Here is a 22,723-nt window from a genome sequence, read left to right as displayed (position 1 = left end):
CATCAGGACCAAAAGACGACCTATATAATAATGGGGGCACAGGGACCTATATACCAATGGGGGGGGGGGGGGGGGGGCACCAAGACCATAGGAAAACTACATAATGAGTGGCACATGATGACGTACATACCAACGGGAGGCACAAGGACAATAAAAGGACCTACGTATTAACGGGGGGCAGGAGGATCTGCATGCCAATGGCTTAATCAGGACCACATGAAGACCTGCATACCAATGCAGTGTCCCCAGAATCACACAAAGACCCACATACGCCTCTTATACACAGGAAATTTTTATGACATCTTCATTTAAACATCCAGGGTTGGCTTAACCGCTGATGGACTTATCTGAGAGCATATACAGCGCATTATAATACAAGAGCGCGTTTACGCTGTGCACACAACAGGACAAAGTAGGTAATGAATACCATTTACAGCATTTACCATCTCTCAGTATCAAGTCTGATGGAAAGCCGGCGATACACTGTAATTGGTGGGATTTTATTAAAAAAACAAAAAAAAAAACCCATCGCTACACTTATTTCTGATGAAGATGCCAGGCGATAAAACCAAACATTTCTTTCCAGGACCTCGAATTCCAGAATCTTAAAGGAAAAAAAAACAAAAAAAAAACGGGGGAAACAGGAGCTTAAAAATAGCTCTGGGAGCGATTAGAGAGATAACATCAAACGGCGCTCAGCTTGCCAAGAGGAGAACATTCTTGACCTACTTTTCTCAAGATAAGTACATTATGAATATTTTACCGAACGGAATATGGAGTCTAAATAAAGATGCTGGTTAGTGTCACCGTCTGACAGCGAAGAAGAAGACTGTGCGACGCCCTAAAAAATGGCTGGGAGTCAACAGACCACCAGGGTGACGACTCAAGAGATATTATGCTAACAATTAAAAACTGAAGTGTAAATGAAAAAAAGATCGGAGGTCGTTGCAAAGTGAGGTTTTCATTTAAAGGGAAAAAAATCCCCATATAGCTGCTTTCTGATAATTGTTTGAAAATATCTGCATTTACATTGGGGGGAGGAGGGGGAGGGGGGGTTCATTGTATTTTACAGTAAAGAGGAGATGTGCAATTATCTTTCTGTACATCTCTTGGCAGTATAGGCTATAATCATTTCATATGGTATTTAAGAGGGAATGTATAGTGACATTTTTTGCACTATATATTTCTTGATGATGGGTGATTAGCATTTAGACCATACATGTAAAACTAATTTGGCCTGCAAGTGGTCCCCACTTTGCATTATGTTTGGCCCACTCTAGACCACCAGGGAAGCTATATTGGAGGTGAAGCACTAGATCACCAGGACAACCATCTGGGGGAGAGAGGAGAAAAGCAACAGACACCAGGGAAATGTATGATGGGGGGGGGGGTGTTAACTAGACATTAGAGAACCACGTAGGGGAGGGTGGGGCCCACAAGACACAGAGAACAGTATAGAGGAGGGAGGAGGGCCACTAGACACCAAGGAGCTGTTTAAGGGAGGGGGCCATTAGACATCAGAGAACTGTATGGGAGCGAAAGGCTCAACAGACCCCCTGAAACTCTATAGGGGAGGAAGAAGACACTAGTGAACTGTACAGAGGAGGGAGGGGGCCATTAGACACCAGGGAACTTTATAAGAGTGGGCAGAGGTTACTTGATATTGAGGTTGGCCTGCGACTTGGTCCCAGTGTTCAATTTCACCAAATTTTGCATTTGAGTTGGACACCCCTGATCAGAGGTTGATGCACAAAGCAGCGGCAACATTGCTGTGGTCTGACAGCGCCCAGCAATAGTACTGTTACTACAGCAACTGTATTCCACATGTTGCGCAGTTAACGCAACCTGCGGTACATGGGTAACATCATCCTTAATATGGCAACGCGCATTCCGCTACGCACCCATTGCAAGTCATCACCGCAGCAATCGCGTTACCCATGCACCGCATGTCAAACGAATTCCACAACGCTGGCAGTAGTAACAGTAATGCTGCAATGCGCCGTCTGTCTAAAGTAGAAATAAAACACTCTAAAGCCCTGTAAAAACTATTGACTGTTCTCAGCCATGGCGGCCAATTGGGGCCGCCTCTGCAGTCCCCAACTGCGAGAGATCCGGAGTTCCAGATCACCTCATCTGAGCTTGGGCCAAGGCCACTGTTCTACTACTCACCAGCCCCTATATCAGTCCTCCTCCCCCCCTCCATGCAACAGTCCATGTCGCTATGCCTTCAGGTGGTCTAGCAATGCATCTGCACAGAACTCCGCCCCAAACTCGTCTGGTGTATCGAAATTCCAACCCCACAGACAGTAAATGTTCATGCATACGCAGCTCAAGTCTAAGTTTTGGGACATAGCGACCCAGTGCTGAATGGAGCGGTTTTATACAGCAAGGCACTACCGCGTGACTACTTACAGAATTTGTTCCATAGACCTGAAGTTTGGGCTCTCCGGACTCCAGTAGTTTGGCCACCATATGCAGGAAACTCTCCACAAAAGGCTTAATGCTCTGCGAATGGCAAGCCATCAGTAACTGGTCCAGAGCTTCCATGGCGATAAACACATTGCTGAAAAACACACTTATCATTAGCATTACCTTTCTATGCAAAGAGAAATCAAACAGGAAAAAGTGTCCTCACACTGGCCTATCAAGAGTGCGCGAGGCCTAGAAACATGTACACTCAGGGAAGAGCAGAAAGCCCAAGAAACAGCACCACTCAATTACACACAAAGCTTGAAAAGACATGATATACATGATCTTTATTATAACCTGATCAAATGCTAAAGCAATACCTGATGATCAGGAGGGAGAAGCCTCTGGATCCTAACAAGGCTTCCCCCGTCCTCCTCCATCCCGGCAATCTATCGCTGCGCCCCCCGAACAGCAGCAAGGTAAATATTTACCTACCGCCATCCAGTGCAGTAACGGCTCTGCGTTTAAGCAAAGGGCAAAAATAGCTGAGCCCGATCGATCTGCTCTACTGCGCAGGCTCGAGTTCTTTGCGCCTGCGCAGTAGAATGGATCCATCGGGCTCGGCTATTTCCGCCATCTTCATTTTTGATGAAGTTTTCTGACCCAATGAGTGGTTATACACCACTGATCTGTTTTTAACTTTTTTTAAAAATAAACTGGTACGCTTTTACGCGATGTGGAATCCGCTTTTTGCTTACACAGACTGGGAATAGCCGAGAGAGGACTGCCAGAGAGGCTGCGGGGTGGCCAATACCCCGAATGCGAGCATTGGCCTTGGAGGCCTAGAAGTCTGGTGAGTCTCTACCCGAAGGGGGGGCTTTTTCATTATATGACATATTTGCTGTGTCTAAGAAAGAACAGGCAGAGAAGAGCGCTTAACCATTTTTACTGAAGAACTTTATTTTGATGGTTGCACGCATCTAGGAAGAGCGCTCCTACATGATAATTATTATATGAGCAAGGACATTATACATGTGGTTACTGCCTGCTATTGTGTTTTACTTAGAATTTAGCACCTGTAATATGAATGTTTGATTCATTATCTTTTATATAAAACATTTTTTAGAGGTGACCTATATAACATCTGACTCAGCATATGAGCGCAGTATCAGGGTGCTGTAATTGTTGTGAATATTTCCGCCATAGCCCGAAGGAAGAGCAGCTACTGCACCTGCGCAGGATCACGGTAGGTCAACATTGGGCGCACAGGCACGCCACTTGTCTGGATTAGTTGAGGGACTTTCGGGGGAGCCATCGCTGGATTCCCCCCAAGCTACAGAGGATGGAGAAGCCTCATTGGAACCTTTAGGCTTCTTCCTCCCAAGGTAAGTATCCCCCAGAGGGGTGTTTTGTTTTTTTTTTTGTTTTTTTTTTTGTTATGGAGTCTCTAAAAATCCCAATAAAAATATTTGCCATGACACAATAATCATTTATAATCTTGCTGCCCAACTACAATCTACTGTCAGCATTAACCTCTGTGTGATTGATCTTGAGTTCGGTAATGATGAAATTCGCAGTGATATAAAGGTGCTAGTGTGGGCCTGGGCAATGTTTACGCAGCCCAGGCTGTTTGCGTGCGGGCAGCGGGGAATTTGAAACTCGCCTCGCTCACGGAAGTCCCGCGTTGCATCTCCATGGCAACGGGATGTCACAGGATGTGACGTCAGAATGTGCCAGCATATTACACGTCATGTGACGTCCTGTTGCCATGGAGATGGGATGCAGGATTTCCATGGGCGAGGTGAGTTTCAAATTTCCCAATGCCTTTGCGCAATTTTACAGGGAAGGAGGGGGGGGAGCAGGGGAATCCAGCCGCCTGTCAGCTGGCCGGTGTAACAGCGCACACGGGCCGGATTTGGCCCATGGGCCATAATTTCGGAGCAGTGCTTTTCAGCGCTGCTAGATTTGGGCGCAGCCGGCGCCTCCATAGACTTCAATAGGAATCATTCCTATTGAAGCGCTCAGTGAGTAACGTCGGCTCCGTCAGAAGACGGAGCCGAGGTTGCTTAAAAACATAATAATTTGGCCTCCAGCAATCGCTGGAAGCCGAATTATTTCATTCCCCCACTATCCATGTCGGCCTGGAGGGGGAATAGTAATTAAATCACCCGTACTTGTGCAGAAGCAGGATCAGCCATATACCGGCTGTATCCTGCGCCTAAGTCTACCGGCGCCGATTTCAAATGTACTCCATAATTTGCCCAGCGCTGTGCTAGTGCAATGCTTAAAGAGACTCTGTAACATCAAAAACGTCCCCTGGGGGGTACTCACCTCGGGTGGGGGAAGCCTCCGGATCCTAATGAGGCTTCCCACGCCATCTTCTGTCCCACGGAGGTCTCGCTGCAGCCCTCCGAACAGCCGGCGACAGGCCCGACTGTTCAATTCAATATTTACCTTTGCTGGCTCCAGCGGGGGGCGCTGTGGCTGCTTTCCGCTCCGAAGGAGGCGGAAATACCCGATCTCAGTCGGGTCCGCTCTACTGCGCAGGCGCCGGAGACTTGCGCCTGCGCAGTAGAGCGGACCCGACGGCGATCGGGTATTTCCGCCTCCTTCGGAGCCAACAGCCGTCAGAGCGCCTGCGCAGGAGCCGGGAAGGTAAATAATGACGTCACCGCTGCACGGAGGGCTACAGCGAGACCCCCAAGGGACGGCAGACGGCGTGGGAAGCCTCATTAGGATCCGGAGGCTTCCCCCATCCGAGGTGAGTACCCCCCAGGGGAGGTTTTGTCGTTACAGATTCTCTTTAAGCGCCAAAGTGAAATCATAATTAAAAAAAAAAAAATCAATATGCAAAGCAACATATCAAACAGTACAAATACACCTCTGTGTCAGAATTATGCCCAGGGAGCAGTCTATGAAGTGCATACTGAAGGAGGATAGCCAGATGCGGCTGTTCCTCTCTTTAGAGAGCAGGGAGACTCCTGTGGAACTAGTGGAGTCTGTCGGGGAGCCCCTCCAACCATCTGTGCCTACACGCCTTGCTCACCCTATTCTACATCTGGCAATTCTCTTGGGCTGAGTGGTCCCTGTCCATATGGAAGCCTTCATCCTCTCTGCCCCTGTACCACAGCCTGAAGTAGCTGCCTTGGTGTCTCGCTTCCCCAGCCCGCTGCAACGCATGGCAGGAGATGTACTTCATTGATGTTGTCACATCTCTCGGCCAATGGACTAAAGTTCATTGGACGTGCAACATCACCGCCGGCACTTCAACCTGTGGTTCTTTGGCACTGGGATTGAGAAGATGAAGGCTTCCATATAGATGGGGGCTATGAGCAGCCCCCAGAAGATAAGTGAATGCACGTTGCCCATGTCAAAATCCCACACAGGTTAAAAGTTTGACATGTTTCTTAAATAATTGCTTAGTTCTTTTTAAAAGTAACTCCAATGATATCGAAGCATCACTCACCCGTAGCGGTGCCTGACCACATCTCTGCTTAGCCGTTCTGCCAAGTAAGCGCCAATGCGGTCCAGCTTCTCAGGTGCAGAGACTGCATAAAACGTGAGTTTCTCCATGTCCGCCTTAACGAGGCCATCCTAGAACAGAAGATATGCTTGGATGCATCCATGTCATCTATATTCTGGTGCCAGGTACGTGATAAGAGTGCAATCTATACTTGATTTTCTCTTGGAGTGGGGGGTTGCACCGACAGTTCAAGTGGAAAACAGTGATTTTTCTTCATTCTTATTTTTTTAATAAGTTTAGCAACAGAGCTGGTTTCAGTGTAAATATGCCTTATACATAAAGATGATCTAGTGGTCAGCTTCCAAGTCTGGGGACTTGCTTATTTCAACAGCAAAGTGAAACTGTATTCTACATACAATGCTTAATTATGAGAAGCACAAACAAGAAACCTGGGTAATAAAACGAATTTCTAATGGCAACCCCCCCCCCCCCCCCCCAAAAGATACAAACCCAGAGGTTTGGAATTGCGGTACCATTCCCCTGTGTCTACTTTCTATCTGTACAGTTACAGCGGGGCGGCATGTTTAAAGTGGACCCAAATTAAAAATACAAGATTTCAGAAATAAAATCTATTTTCTAAATTATAATAAATAGCAGTCGTTTTTCAGCTGCATGATGACAAATATAAAATATTTTACATTTATTGGAGGAACCCCTCCCATCCTTTCAAATTGCCGGGACAAAATCCGGCAAACTGGTGGAGTAGATGGTGTCCGGCAATGGAGGAATTGCTAATGGCTGCCCCCAGTATAACCCTAGTTATGAAAAGAGAAGGGTGAAAAGCATGCACTGAAATGCTCATAGGCTTGAAGGAGTGTTTATTTATTTATCTTTGTATGTGTCAGAGTGGTGCAACTAAATATTTTTAATTAAATAAATGTTTGGTTTGGGTCTGCTTTAAGAATTGAAAGAACCCACAAGAGAGATTTTAAACTGGCTTACAAAAACTAAGTCGATATACTCTGCTTTGGAGACAGTAATTTCAGATCAGTTTGCCCCCAGCTGCCTAAATTACATTTAATGCAAAAGGTCTGGCTCAGGGTCAGAATTGTCCCTAGCAATCGCAGTCACAAACGCCAGCGATTGCGATTTTTCATTTGAATTGCATTATCTATCTTAAAATCGCTCCAGAAACCTATTGCGATAATCAAATCGAATCACTATAGTGGAAAATACTTCTCATGATTTCTATGATAAAGTAGCAACCCTAGCGATTTAAAAATCACTAGCGATTTGGGATTTTGCGATTCAGCTGTGCAATGGAAAAGGGTCCTAAAGTGGATCCGAGAAAAACCTTTTACTCATTGCATAATTGTGTTCCTTTCATATACTTTATAGGGCATTCCTCAAGCCAAATACTTTTTTTGTTTTGTTTTAATACTCTAATTCCCTATAAACTAAACAAGCCTCGCCCACAGCTCCTTTTGTGCCTTGGCACGGTAGCAAGGGCTTATGGGAGCTCAGTCTGGACAGGAGAAAGGAGGTTCCTAGCCACTGATTTCAGAGGCAGAGGGGAGGGGGGAGGAGGGAGGAGGAGAGGGTAGTGAAGTTTTCACAGGCTGAGGGCTGGAGAGGCAGATCAGCTTGCCTGTGTAATGTGACAAACAACATGGCCGCTCTCATTGTATCACAGGAAGAAATAATCATATTCTGTTGAAGCTGTTTGCAGCTAGATATGCTATGTAAACTACCATATCTAAACTTTAGATAAGCTATATAGGCAAGGTACTTGTTATAGTTTTTCATCTCGGATATTCGTTAATATAAAAGGGTTGCTTTACACCTATTTGGTTTGAATGCATCTTTACCTGAATTTAACAAACTTCTATTTAAAAACAGTTTGGTGAGCAAAGGGCCTGCAACTTACATAGATACTCAGAGGTTAACAACTTACTCCATGCTGAGAATTATTGACTAGGTTACAATTACCTTTAAGTGGGTTAAATGGTTTTCTATTACTTGCAACTAACAGGCCCGAAAAAGGTTGAAGAGATTAAATGGAGCCATGATGAATATTTAACTTGATCGCCCGAGTCTCTTTGAAAAAAGGGGACTTGCGTCTGTGTTGTGCTATGCTATTGGACTGCTTTCTTAAAGCGGAATATAACCCTGCATTTCAACTTTGCTCTAAAACATTATTTACAGTATATTATATGCAACCAGCATTTTTTTTTTTTACTAGACCAGCATTGGAAGGGTTACACAGGGCTTTAAAGTTCCTGGAGATTTCTGCAGACGCATCCGAAGCTGACATAGATACATTTTGTTTACACAAATGTATCTAAGTGTTGAATGTGACTCACTCTCTCTGACTGAGAAGGAGTTGGAGGACAGCCAAAGAGTGTAACATTTCTCAATAGATACATTTAACTAAATAGAATGTAACAATCTGAACTTCTGCACATCTCTTCACGGAACTTTAAACCTCTGTGTTTAACCCTTCCAATGCTGGTCTAGTAAAAAAAATGCTTTTTGCATATAATATGCTGTAAATAATGTTTTAGAGCAAAGTTGAAATGCAGGGTTATATTCCGCTTTAAAGACTGCTCCACGCCAATTGTCGTGGACACTGCAGCAGCTCCAGGACCGCCTAGCGCAGATCCGTGTCCAGTCCTGGGGGCGTGTTTTGCAGGAGATCGCGTGCGCCAATGCGCTCACATCTCCGCTTGAATGACGGAGCTCCGCCCCGACATCAGTCTCCCAGCAGCAATTGGCGCAAGGTGACTGTTAGACGGTGAAACCGCTGTCTAATAACACTGTACAGCGCTGCGATCTGTGTACTGGGGACAGCTGTGTAACATGGCTGTCCCCCTGGGGGAGACAGGAGTAATCCGTTGTCATAGGCTGAAGCCTCTGACAGCTCATCGCTGTCATAGGCTGGCACAGGGAGGGAGGACGGGTTAAAAAATTAAAGCAAAATAGATTTATTGAAAAAATAATAAAATAAGTATTTATAAAAAAATAAATAAAATGAACATCTTGGGAGCGACCATAGCCCACCAGCAGAAAATTCTGTTGCAGTGGCCTAAATTGTAAAAAATAGCCTGGCCACTAGGGGGGGGGGGGGGGGGGGGTTAAGACCGTGGTCCTCATGCTGAATGCTTGATCCATAAATTGGAGTAGTCCAAATAAGATGGACTAGTCTAAAACCTGACAGGTTTCTACTACCTACTGTAAGTGACGACATCGTAGGAGAAAGTAATGTACCGTACTTCTTATTTGAACGCGTACACATGTATTTTAAATGTAATAAAAAAAAAATAAAAAAACTGTCACCGTTAATTGCTTATCAATCACTGATGAATGATGAATGAGCTGTGACGTCTATGCTGAATATTGTGATCAATGCTTTTGACATGGTCATTAGCGGATTATTTTTTTGGGGGGGGGGGGGGCTATCTATGCCTGCTACCAAATGTTTTGTATACATTACGATTAATTTTTTTTTCTGATTCAAAAATAAAGACTCTTCTCCCCATAATCCCAACTACAACAGCATTTTAGGAAAAGAACTTCAATAGTAAAGGGGACTTACTTTTGGGTCTTCAGGAAAGATATTATCCACCAGACGTTTGTAGCGCGGCCGGAGAGCTCCGCAGCACCCACAGACACCTAGAATGAGAATAAACGCAGTGCGTTAGAACGCTACGCATATCTGAATGTCATACGGTACCGGGAAAGGCACTGAGCATCCATTTACCAAAACATATGAAACAAACCTCCTCCTAAAGGTGGCCACACACACACACACACACACACGATACAATAAAATGATGCGATTTTACAGCAATAAATAATGGGAATTAAATTTCCCAGTGTTCTCCCCGGGCTCTTTTAGCCGGGTGCTCCACCCAGCTAGTTTTGGTGAGCACCCGGCTGTTATCGGATCACCTCCTCCTCTGCTATAGCGTACATTTGAAATCGGCGCCGGTAGACTTGGGCGCAGGATACAGCGGTATATGGCTGATCCTGCTTCTGCACAAGTCCGGGCCGATTTAATTACTATTCCCCCTCCAGGCCGACATGGATAGTGGGGGAATGAAATAATTCGGCTTCCAGCGATTGCTGAAGGCCGAATTATTATGTTTTTAAGCAACTTCGGCTCTGTCTTCTGACGGAGCCGACGTTACTCACTGAGCGCTTCAATAGGAATGATTCCTATTGAAGTCTATGGAGGCGCCGGCTGCGCCCAAATCTAGCAGCGCTGAAAAGCACTGCTCCGCTGCTATAAGCCAAGTTGTGCACAAAAAGCACCAGCTCTGCATTCTCTCATCTCGCCCCACCCGGCTACTTTTTCATGCCACCCGGCTTGAAAAACAATTCTGGGGAGACCAATTTTTTTTTTCTCAAATCGGTAGTGGCAGAAATGTCTGATCATTTTTTTGCAAGATTGTGTGGTGTGTGGTAGATTCACAATTTTTTCAGTTTTCAATCTTTTTTTTGTCATAATTTGGGGAAAAACACACGTGTGATAACATTGGTCAGATTTTTCAATTGTTGCAATCAGTCAGAAAGATTGATAGTAAACCTTGAATTTAAAAGAAATATAACAAAATTGCATGGTGTGTTGCCACCTTAAAGGATACCCGAGGTGACATGTGACATGATGAGATAGACATGGGTATGTACAGTGCCTAGCACACAAAACTCGGCTATGTTCCTTTTGTTTTTCCTTTCTATGCCTGAGAAACTGACTCAGGCCTGACAGGAAGTGACTACAGTTTCACCCTCACGGATACGAAATTACAACTATAAAAAAAACGTTACTAGCAGAAAATGGCTTCTGAGAGCAGGAAAGAGATAAAACGGTCAATAGAACATACATTTTAGCTCTGGCATACTTGAATGAATCAGTCATTGAGCAAAAACAATAAACCAGTTTAAAAAACTTAAAAAGTAGATTTAAACATAAAATAAAACTGTGGAATATCTTAAAAAGTCCTTTTTAGGAAAAGGAAGGTAGATACAATCGGTTATTTCATGTGTTTATTTTCACCTCAGGTGTCCTTTAAGGCCTAGTTCATAACTACAAAAAGCAATCGCAATGCGCTTAGCGATTACAATTTTGCAAATAGATCTTTAAAAGGAATGTGCGTTTTTGCACAGTCTTAAGAAAAATCACGCTAAAAACGTTACGGGCAGCACGTTTTTGATTTTCTCAAAAGCGAAACACTGCAGTGAGAACACCCTCATAGGGAGACACTGGTGATCAGCGCACTAAGCGCAATCGCTCACAGTGTTTAGCAGCCCTAAAGGGCCATTTCACTCGAAGAGCATTTTTAAAAAGAGCTTTTCTGATCACCAGGGTTTTAAAAAGCGTACAGACAATGAAATCCTTTGGGTAATTTCACATCAAACATAATTTTTATTAAAGAAAAAAAAAATTGCAAAAGCTCTGCACGTAGCATATCTGTAGCGGGGATCTGTTAGGGCTCCCGTTGACTTGCATTAAAATCGTGGCAAAATAGCCGTGTAGAAGCCGACGCCAATATTTGACGCCAATACATACAGACCCGGCGTGAGGGAGATGAAAAGAAACTGTGCCGGGAGCTGGATCGGTGAGTGAAGGCTTCCACTGCATCGCTCTGCATATGAATACGGGGAAGGTGGGGGGAGGAGTAAGAGATAGAGAGGCAGCTTCTTTAGAGGTGGGCGGGCTAGTAAAGTACATAAGTCAACTGGCACTGCAAGGGAGGAAGAGAGAGTGGCGCGCCCCCCCCCCCCCCCATTATGGCTATAAGTTGGGACCTGTACACTTATAGTCCAGTGTTCTCCCCAGAATTTTTTATCAACCGGGTGGCATGAAAAAGTAGCCGGGTGGGGCAAGATGAGAGAATGCAGAGCCGGTGCTTCTGTGCGCAACTCTGCTTACAGCATAGGAGGTGGTGGGCCGATGTCAGCTGGGCGCTCACCAAAACTAGCAGAGTGGAGCACCTGCCTAGAAAAGCCTGGGGAGAACAATGTAGTCTATTGTATACTGTAACTTATCTGTATGTTTCAGGATAAGTGAGGAAACCAGAGTGCCTGGGGAAAACCAAACAGACAAGGGGAGGACATACAATCTCTGCGTAGATAGTGCCCTGGCTTGGATTCGAACTGGGTTCCCAGAGCTGCAAGGCGAGAGTTCTAACCACTCTGCCACTGTGCTGCCCTTCTTTCATGGACGGCGGCTGCCTCGGAAGATACAGCCAAGATCCTGTGTGACTAGATCTGTTAGGTGTGTACTGTCTACACGCCTCACAGAGAGAGGTTCCTGCGGAGACATTCTGATTGGTGTCTGGTACAGCAGAAAGGTGCCAAGTGGAGAAAAACTGCCAGCTAAACAAATATCATTTCCGTGAAAGTTCTCACTTATCCAGGTCACGGCATATTCAAAGAAAAATAAGATGTTTCATTTCTCCCACAGAGGAACTTCTCAACATTTAATGACTGAGGGAGATCAAAGCCGGTCAGTCCGATGCCTGCCTTATCACCGCGGCGACGCTTGCTTTACCACCGTGGCATGCCATTGGCCAGAAGAACGACAGAGCATCTACTATTAAAGCAAATCTGAAGTCATTTAAAGTGGTATGAATCTCAGCATTTCCTCTTTGTTCTAAACGATTTACAACATAACATAAATTACCACAAAAAAATAAAAATTGTAGCAGAACAGTATTCAATTGTATTTATAAAGCGCATTATTACGCAGTGCTGGACAATAAATAGGGATACATACACTATAAGAAGGGGTGACAGACAGAGAGTCAGCACACGGTTTTACAACATAGCACAAGGTTGTACATGCAATCAGGGTATAAAAGGCGTTTTACAGAGACCCAGCAAATCATGTCCGAGTTAGTCCATGAGGAGGGTGTCATTGCTGGGGTAGCAAAATTAAGGACACTAAGGGGGGGGGGGGGGGTTACAACCTAAAGGGTGGGGGAGGGACACAAGGTGGGGTTGTGGAAAAGGTGGTTGACAGAGAGTTGGAGTGTGGTAGATGTGGGGTAGGCCATTTTAGAGAAACATGTTTTGAGGGCTTGCTTGAAGGTGTTGAAGGAAGGAGCGAGTCTAAATTGGGAGTGGAAGAGAGTTCCATAGGGTGGGGGCAGCTCTTGAGAAGTCTTGTAAGTGTGCATGGGATTGAGAAATGTGTGGGGAGGTCAGGCGGAGATCATTGGAGGAATGGAGGGGGTGAGCAGGTATATATCTGTTGATGAGCTCAGAAATGTAGGTTGGGCAGGTCTTGTGCACAGATTTGTAGGTAAGGCACAGAACCTTAAAACTGATCCTGAAGCAGATAAGGAGGCAGTTTAGGGCTTCGCAGAGGGGAGAAGTGGAAGTAGTTAAAGACAGCACTTTGTTCTTCAGTGGAAAGCTTCTGGCTGCATCCAAAGGGGAGATAACATTATCTTTTGTTTACATTCCTTTGTTTGTTACAATTAGTATCCAGCCAACAGCATGCCGATACTGAGCTGCACACACTTCAGAACCAGAGAGGGCTGAGAAGTGATATTTTATAATACATTACAAAACAGTGGCTTGCAAAAGTATTCGGCCCCCTTGAAGTTTTCCACATTTTGTCACATTACTGCCACAAGCATGAATCCATTTTATTGGAATTCCACGTGAAAGACCAGTACAAAGTGGTGTACACGTGAGAAGTGGCACGAAAATCATACAGGATTCCAAACATTTTTTACAAATAAATAACTGCAAAGATGGGTGTGCTTAATTAATCAACCCCCCTGAGTCAATACTTTGTAGAACCACCTTTTGCTGAAATTAGAGCTGCCAGTCTTTTAGGGTATGTCTCTACCAGCTTTGCACATCTAGAGACTGAAATCCTTGTCCATTCTTCTTTGCAAAACAGCTCCAGCTCAGTCAGATTAGATGGACAGCGTTTGTGAACAGCAGTTTTCAGATCTTGCCACAGATTTTCGATTGAATTTAGATCTGGACTTTGACTGGGCCATTCTAACACATGAATATGTTTTCTTTTAAACCATTCCATTGTTGCCCTGGCTTTATGTTTAGGGTCGTTGTCCTGCTGGAAGGTGAACCTCCGCCCCAGTATCAAGTCTTTTGCAGACTCCAACAAGTTTTCTTCCAAGATTGCCCTGTATTTGGCTCCATCCATCTTCCCATGAACTCTGACCAGCTTCCCTGTCCCTGCTGAAGAGAAGCACCCCCGAGCATGATGCTGCCACCACCATATTTGACAGTGGGGATGGGGTTTTCAGAGTGATGTGCAGTGTTAGTTTTCCGCCACACAGAGTTTTGCATTTTGGCCAAAAAGTTCCGTTTTGGTCTCATCTGACCAGAGCATCTTCTTCCACATGTTTGCTGTGTCCCCCACATGGCTTGTGGCAATCTGCAAATGGGACTTCTTATGCTTTTCTGTTAACAATGGCTTTCTTCTTGTCACTCTTCCATAAAGGCCAACTTTGTGCAGTGCATGACTAATAGTTGTCCTATGGACAGATTCCCCGACCTGGGCTGTAGATCTCTGCAGCTCGTCTAGAGTCACTATGGGCCTTTTGACTGCATTTCTGATCAGCACTCTCCTTGTTCGGCCTGTGAGTTTAGGTGGACGGCCTTGTCTTGGTAGGTGTACAGTGGTGCCATACTCCTTCCATTTCTGAATGATCGCTTGAACACTGCTCCTTGGGATGTTCAAGGCTTTGGAAATCTTTTTGTAGCCTAAGCCTGCTTTAAATTTCTCAATAACTTGATCCCTGACCTGGATGGTGTGTTCTTTGGACTTCATGGTGTTGTTGCTCCCAATATTCTCTTAGACAACTTCTGAGGCCGTCACAGAGCAGCTGTATTTGTACTGACATTAGATTACACACACAGGTGCACTCTAGTCATTAGCACTCATTAGGCAAGGTCTATGGGCAACTGACTGCACTCAGACCAAAAGGGGCTGAATAATTACGCACATCCCACTTTGCAGTTATTTATTTGTAAAAAAATGTTTGGAATCATGTATGATTTTCGTTCCTCTTCTCATGTGTACACCACTTTGTATTGGTCTTTCACGTGGAATTCCAATAAAATTGATTCAGGTTTGTGGCAGTAATATGACAAATGTGGAAAACTTCAAGGGGGCCGAATACTTTTGCAAACCACTGTATATAAAATATTGCAGCTACACAGTAAAATACAATGGCAGCATTCAGCGCAGATAAACTGTACTTTGAGAATTTGTAAACAGAAAATATAACTTGTGCACAAAAGCCAATATGGGTGATAAAATGTAAGAAAACTTATTTTTATTGAATGTTATGTCAGCGTTTCAGACCACTTTGTAAGATACTTACCTTCGAAAAACAAAGATTTTGCCTCGAGGCCGCACTCCCATCTGTACTGCACTGCACAGTACCATGGAGATACTCCTGCATGGCTTTTTTAGTGCATAAGGGGCTCTGTGCTACAGGGCAGGCGTGGCCCTCTGTACACCTTTGCAGTGCAGCAGCGCTCATACACAGACGGAAGTGCACCCGCGAAGCGGAAGGGGGTTGCGGCAGTTTAGGCTAAAAGTTTTGGCTTTACACATGGGAGGAGGCAAAGGGGGTCAGGTGATCTGCTCTGTGCTGGGGAAGAAACTCACACTCTACTGGCAACAAGAAGCAAGCCCAAACCAACTTGCCAAGTACCTTCAGTTAAAGGGAAGCTTAGCTGAGAGGGATATGGATGTTTCCTTTCAAACAATACCAGTTGCCTGTCAGTCCTGCTGATCTATTTGCTGCAGTAGTGGCTGAATCACACACCTGAAACAAGCATGCAGCTTATCCAGTCTGACTTCAGTCAGAGCACCTGCTCTGCATGCTTGTTCAGGGGCTGTGGCTAAAAGCATTAGCAACACAGGATCAGCAGGGGAGTCAGGCAACTGGTATTATTTTAAAAGGAAAAATCCACAGCCTTCTCAGTTTAGGTTCCCTTTAAATACATACCTAATGCTCTTTTGAAGCCGGCGGCAGAGGCTTCTTCTTCTGCGACTACACAGCAGCGGAAGACGACGGAAACCTCTACCACCGGCTGCTACAGAACATTAGGTATGTATTTTACCATCCCTCACCAACCCGCCCGACTGCTGCACCCTCCCACCGCTCAGGTTTGCGTCCCTACATCCCCCGTGGAATGGTCCGTTTCTTCACTAGTGTGAAGAAACGTTCCGTTTCCCATTGCCCAAACGCTGCAGCATTTTTTGTCCGGTTCCGCTCCGCTGAGCAGAACGGTGTAGAAAATTAGGGCCTGCGGCATTCTTTAGGTCCGGGGAACGGAACGTGCAGAACGTATCTGTACCAATGGACCATAGGTTAACATTGGATCCTTTCACATTTGTTCCGCTTGTACAGTATACGTTCCGGTTACGTTCCGGGAAAAACGCAGATGTGAACAGGGCCTTAAAAAATACTTATGTGCAACACAAACACAAGAAAACAAAAAACAAAACAAAAACAACTGTGGGTGTTGGTAATTGATGCAAATTTACTCATATACATTTACAAAGTTGGAGGCTGAATGGCTGGGGCTTTAAACGAGATCTGTTTCAGCTTGGCAAGAAGACATTTTCACCTGCATGTAGAATTTATTCTGTCTGGAAAATTTACATTTCTAAAACTCATTAAAGGGCAGCTGTAACTGTGATATATTATTTAGTGAGACAGCCCGGCTGAAGCAGAAAAGTTACAGCAACAAATAATTTAATGCAACGGCGGCAACCTGAAATAACCCATCATCAAGCAAGAGGAGGGCAAAGTTACTATCGTGCCGTTTGACGAACACGCTTTCATCAGGGTGTTGCAACTGTTACTTCCTCCCACACAGCAAATTTCTGTTACGCCCCTCTTGCTGCCATTGGAGCTGTCCTTATACAGGTGATGTCAGCACTATACACAGAATAGGGAGAATTCAGATTCTCAGCCTGCTCTGCAGTCAACTCAGTTGAATCTGATTTTGAACTAACATGTGACATGAGGAGATAAAGATGGGTACTTAAAGAAAACCTGAACTAAAAATTAAAAGTCAAAATAAGCATACACTAGTCATACTTACCCTTCTATGTAGTCTACTCCTCAGTGTCTTTCTCCTCTCCCGCGTCCTGTTTGTTCACTGTGGTCAAGGGAATTTTCCGTCCTCCATTTTGAAAATGGCCATTACCCATAACAGCTGTCTGGTCAGCACACAGTTAAACTGTAACATCGCCCACTTGAGCCATAGGGAAACATGGACATTACCTGGTACATCAGTTTTCCTCTCAGCTATAACAGCAACTGATATTTTACTGACAGCAACTGATATATTTCAGATCTGACAAAATATTGTCAGAACTGGAAGGGATTATTGTCAGAAGAAAATGGTGAGCTTCTGAGAGGAACTGAGGGCAAGGTAACTATGTAATGTTCACTTGAAGTTACCTCATGTGTTTATTTTAAATATTTTTACTCGGTACAGGTTCTCTTTAAAGGGGCACCATGGCAAAAAATTGTAAAATTTAAAATATGTGCAAACATATTCAAATAAGAAGTACATTTCTTCCAGAGTAAAATGAGCCATAAATTACTTTTCTCCTATGTTGTTGTCACTTACAGTAGATAGTAGAAATCTGGCAGAAGTTACAGGTTTTGGACTAGTCCATCTCTTCATAGGGTATTCTCAGGGATTTAGTCATTTTCAAAAGCACTTAGTGAATGACAGTTGCTCCGTCCAACTGCCAAAAAACTGTGTAGCGAGCAGGGAAGCTGGCCAGCATCATTGTTTAAATCTTTTAGGGAATATCTTTAACCTCCCTGGCGGTTTATTAAAATCCGCCAGGGGGCAGCAAATACGTTTTTTTTTTAAAAAAAAAATTTATTTTTCATGTAGCGAGACAATGTCTCGCTACATGATAGCCGCTGCCGAGCGGCATCCCCCCAGCCCCTCCGATCGCCTTCGGCGATCAGAGATCAAGAGATCCCGTTCAAAGAACGGGATCTCTTGGAGGGCTTCCCCCGTCGCCATGGCGACGGGGCGGGATGACGTCACCGACGTCATCGACGTTGTGACGTCAAAGGGGAATCCGATCCACCCCACAGCGCTGCCTGGCACTGATTGGCCAGGCAGCGCACGGGGTCTGGGGGGGGGGGGGGGCGGCTGCGGCGACGCGTATAGCGGCGGATCGGCGGCGATCGGAGGTTACACGCAGCTAGCAAAGTGCTAGCTGCGTGTAACAAAAAAAAAATTATGCAAATCGGCCCAGCGGGGCCTGAGCGGTGCCTCCCGGCGGCATAGCCCGAACTCAGTTCGGGCTTACCGCCGGGGAGGTTAAAGAGACTCCGTAACAAAAATTGCATCCTGTTTTTTATCATCCTACAAGTTCCAAAAGCTATTCTAATGTGTTCTGGCTTACTGCAGCACTTTGTACTATCACAGTCTCTGTAATAAATCAACTTATCTCTCTCTTGTCAGACTAGTCAGCCTGTGTCTGGAAGGCTGCCAAGTTCTTCAGTGTTGCGCTTCTGCTATGAACTCCCCCTTCCAGGGCCCTCTCTGCACACTGCCTGTGTGTTATTTAGATTAGAGCAGCTTCTCTCTTATCTTTTACAAGCTGGATAAATCGTCCTCTGAGCTGGCTGGGCTTTCACATACTGAAGAATTACAGACAAGGGCAAAGCTGTTTGCAGGAAGAAACGAGCAGCCTGAAACTTCAGTGCATGAGAGATGCAGCGGGAAAGAAACACAATGATCTCTTGAGATTCAAAAGGAAGGTTGTATACGGCCTGCTTGTGTATGGATGTATTTTCTATGTGTGGACATACTGTACATCAACCTACTTCCTGTTTTGGTGGCCATTTTGTTTGTTTATAAACAAACTTTTAAAAACTGTTTTTAACCACTTTGAATGCGGCGGGGAGCGGCGAAATTGTGACAGAGGGTAATAGGAGATGTCCCCTAACGCACTGGTATGTTTACTTTTGTGTGATTTTAACAATACAGATTCTCTTTAAAGGAATTATCAGGCTAAAAAAAAAGTGTTTGGGCCTGTACACACTGAAAAACGTTTTTTAAATCGCAAGTGCATGTAGTTTTAAAAACGCATCGTATGCGTTTTTGATGCGTTTGCGTTTTCTTTTAATTGCTGATTGGCTAAAGAATCCTTTGTTGTTTTTCTAGTTTACATTTCAACAGCAATCAGGAAATTTCAGAGTCTTCTGGGATACTGACTTCTGAAAAACGCAGGCAAAAACGCAAGCGCATGCGTTTTTAATGCGTTTTTCAAGCGCTGCGCTTAAAAAAGTGCAGCAGGCACTGCGATTGCGTTTTTCTAAAAACGCATCGCACCAGTGTGTACAAGTCATCACGATTTTCATTCTTTTTCAAAAGACCTTACGATTTTAAAACCGCATGCGGTTTTAAAAACGCAGCGCAAGCGCAGCAGTGTGTACAGGCCCTTTCACTTACCTGGGGCTTCTACCACCCCTATGCAGCCATCCTGTGCCCTGGTAGTCACTCACTGCAGCTCCAGTACCCCGCCGCCAGCTGGTTTCATTTTTGCCAACCTCGGGGCCGCATTGCGTACATTGTTATGCATTCCTGCTAGTGCAGGAACATTAACGCAAACATTTTTTCTCGTGTTAGCGGTGCAACGCTAATAAATTGTTGCATTAGCGTTGCAACACCAAAATTTATTAGCGTTGCACCGCTAACGTGAAAAAATGTATGTGTTAATGTTCCTGCACTAGCGGGAATGCATAACAATGTACGCAATGCGGCCCGCTGACCCAGAGGTTGGCAAAAACCAAACTAGCTGGCGGCGGGGGACTGGAGCTGCAGTGAGTGACTACCAGGGCACAGGATGGCTGCATGGGGGTGGTAGAAGCCACAGGTAAGTGAAACACTTTTTTTTTGCCTGATAATTCCTTTAAAGGGGAACTGAAGAGAGAGGTATATGGAGGCTGCCATGTTTATTTCCTTTTAAGCAATACCAGTTGCCTGGCAGCCCTGCTGATCCTCTGCCTCTAATACTATTAGCCATAGACCCTGAACAAGCATGCAGCAGATAAGGTGTTTCAGACTTTAAAGTCAGATCTGACAAGATTAGCTGCATGCTTGTTTCTGGTGTTATTCAGATACTACTGCAGAGAAATAGACCAGCAGGGCTGCCAGGCAACTGGTATTGATTAAAAGGAAATAAATATGGCAGCCTCCGTATACCTCTTACTTCAGTTCCCCTTTAAAGATATTCCCTAAAAAGGATTTAAACAATGATGCTGGCCAGCTTCACTGCTCACTACACAGTTTTTCTGGCAGTTGGACAGAGCAACTGCCATTCTCTAAGTGCTTTTGAAAATAAATAAATCTGAGAATCCCCTATGAAGAGATGGACTAGTCCAATACCTGTAACTTCTGTCAGATTTCTACTCCCTACTGTAAGTGACAGCAACATAGGAGAAAAGTAATTTATGGCTCATTTTACTCTGGAAAAAAATGTACTTCTTATTTGTCTATGTTTGCACATATTTTAAATTTTTCGCCATAGTGCCCCTTTAATGATGCCACTTTAAGTACCCCTGAACCAGGTTGTAAATGAGATACTAGTCATACTGTTTAATTTCTTATGCTGTGACATACCTCACAGCACCTTCCTCCCCCTTCAGCACCTCCCCCCCAGCCCCATCCCCTTGTTCTGCTCAGCCAAATATTCGACTAAAGCAGAAGGTCAATGATGGGTGGGGAGGAAGTGTCAGTACTTCCTCCCCTCTGCTTGTCCTCAGCTCCGCCCCTGACACTCGCCGCTTATAGATCCCGATCTGGGACAGGTTCTCTTTAACCACCATCAACCATAAAAGTACTCTAACACACAAACACACACACACACACACACACACACACACACACACACACACACACACACACAACACTAACCTGAACTCACCCTAGTTAAAAAGCCATACTTGCCTCAGCGGCACCGGAAATCAGTCAGATCATCAGTGTCGACGCCATCTGCTTCCCAATACAGTACCATCTGCTCCGCAGTATCATCCTCCCTCTTCGTTTATTCTGTACGCCCACCTTAGGTTCACTTTAAACCTAATCAAAAGTGTAATGTTTTGTACCAGTGCCTCAACCACCTCCACCTCTCCCCTCCCCCCCCCCCCAGCTAATTGCTCATATATCATCCACTTCCTCAGCCCCCACAGATGACCCCCAGCTCTGGAAACTATCTGACCAATGTTTTGTGTAGCCCCCCCTTCCGTATTTACTAATAGTGAGAATCCCCTCATCCTCTCATTCATTGTTGTTTTGTTTCTGCTTTCTCCATTCTGACGCTGTTCTAAAGCAGCACTTCAAGCCTCCAGCACGATAATCTCCCCGTGCGATCGCTCTGCGCTTTCGTAGCGGGACGCAGTTCATTAGACCGCGCGGCTTCTGAACAGATTATCCCTTTGAATAATACAAGATGATCCAGTGAGATTGTGACTGATGACTGCAGGTGGAAATTAATCACCTGAAAGGCAGGGCGCTCCGGGAAACGGGCTGCGCGGAATATTTTACCGCAAATTGAAGCTAACTTCATCACCGTCGGCTCAGCGCCCCTCTGACTTCGGGGCCCAGGGGAAATACGGTGAAGGAATAAAGCTGGATTACTGGAGACGTACTCTGTGCGAGGTTTACCTGATTAAAGTAAGGCATGGTTTAGATTGGTGACTGCCAGCATTTGGGGAAATCATTTACCGCCCGGATCGACCTGAGAGCGTTCATCTCAATGCATTTACTGTGGTTTCTTGGAACGTTTTGGATGCTGCATGTAGTGTCCCAGGGTGGTTGTGTTAATCTACTTGGCGGTAACCCAGAGTCAGGCTCGGGGTGGAAAAAAGAAGCCTGGAGCGGTAATCCCGATCCTGACTTGGGGTAGCCTCCCCGCTAAACAAAGCATCTGTCCATCTATCCCAGTGATGGCTAACCTTGGCACTCCAGCTGTGGTGGAACTACAAGTCACATGAAGCATTGCAATACTCTGACACCTTTAAGCATAACTCGGGGAGGAAGAGGCATGATGGGATTTGTAGTTTTGTCACAGCTGGAGTGCCAAGGTTAGCCATCACTGATCTATCCCCAAGCACTTGCTTTAAAGAGAATCTGTACTCTAAAAATCTTACAATAAAAAGCCTACCATTCTATTCATTATGTTCTCCTGGGCCCCTCTGTGCTGTTTCTGCCACTCCCTGCTGCAATCCTGGCTTGCAATTGTCAGTTTTAGGCAGTGTTTACAAACAAAAGACATGGCATGTGATAGGCTGAGAGGAGCTCAGGCTGACTCACGCAGAGCCTGCAGAGGGCGTGGAGAGGGTGTGTATAACTTCTATCCTATCACAAGCAGAGCAGCACATTCCAGCCTGACTGCCTGAGCCCAACAGAGCAGTCAGAGGAAAGAAGATTGGATTATATAACAGAGATAATACAGCCACTGTGCAACTAGGAAAGGCTGCAGTAAGACAGACCACATTAGAACAGATATAGGAACTTATAGAAGAAATAACGTAGGGGCCCCAGTGGGTACTTTATCATTAACATTCTTGTGTTTCTCGCACTCTGACTGTCTCAGTGCCGATGAACTATGTGCAGTGTTACTAGACAGACCATGTAAATTGCCCAATTAACTCATACCCATAGGGTAGGGGCAGGTGGCATTGCTTAAAGTGAAGCTCCGGACTAAAAATTTACTCAGCAGAACAGAAAAGACTTGGTGTTTCGTTAACAGTTCCACAGCATCAGAACTTTGTTTTTCTTACCAAAGCATTTTTAGCTGCATTTTTTAGC

At 45.0% G+C, this 22,723-nt stretch overlaps 1 protein-coding gene across 2 annotated transcripts in view; it reads right to left on the bottom strand.

Moving 5' to 3' along the window:
- Positions 1-22,723, bottom strand: part of EFR3A (EFR3 homolog A) — a 180,765-nt gene that overhangs the window by 96,456 nt on the left and 61,586 nt on the right. For both annotated transcript variants that reach the window (XM_068238034.1, XM_068238033.1), the window contains exons 3-5: positions 9,468-9,544; positions 5,876-6,003; positions 2,413-2,563 (exon numbers count right to left, since the gene is read on the bottom strand). In XM_068238034.1, the coding sequence (XP_068094135.1) occupies positions 2,413-2,563; positions 5,876-6,003; positions 9,468-9,544 (356 nt within the window). The remainder of the gene's footprint in view (positions 1-2,412; positions 2,564-5,875; positions 6,004-9,467; positions 9,545-22,723) is intronic.

The sequence above is a fragment of the Hyperolius riggenbachi genome, chromosome 5 (genome assembly GCF_040937935.1).
Source record: "Hyperolius riggenbachi isolate aHypRig1 chromosome 5, aHypRig1.pri, whole genome shotgun sequence".
Lineage (NCBI taxonomy): Eukaryota > Metazoa > Chordata > Amphibia > Anura > Hyperoliidae > Hyperolius > Hyperolius riggenbachi.
Note: the sequence above shows the minus strand (reverse complement) of the source record. Positions and strands in the feature narration are given on the sequence as shown.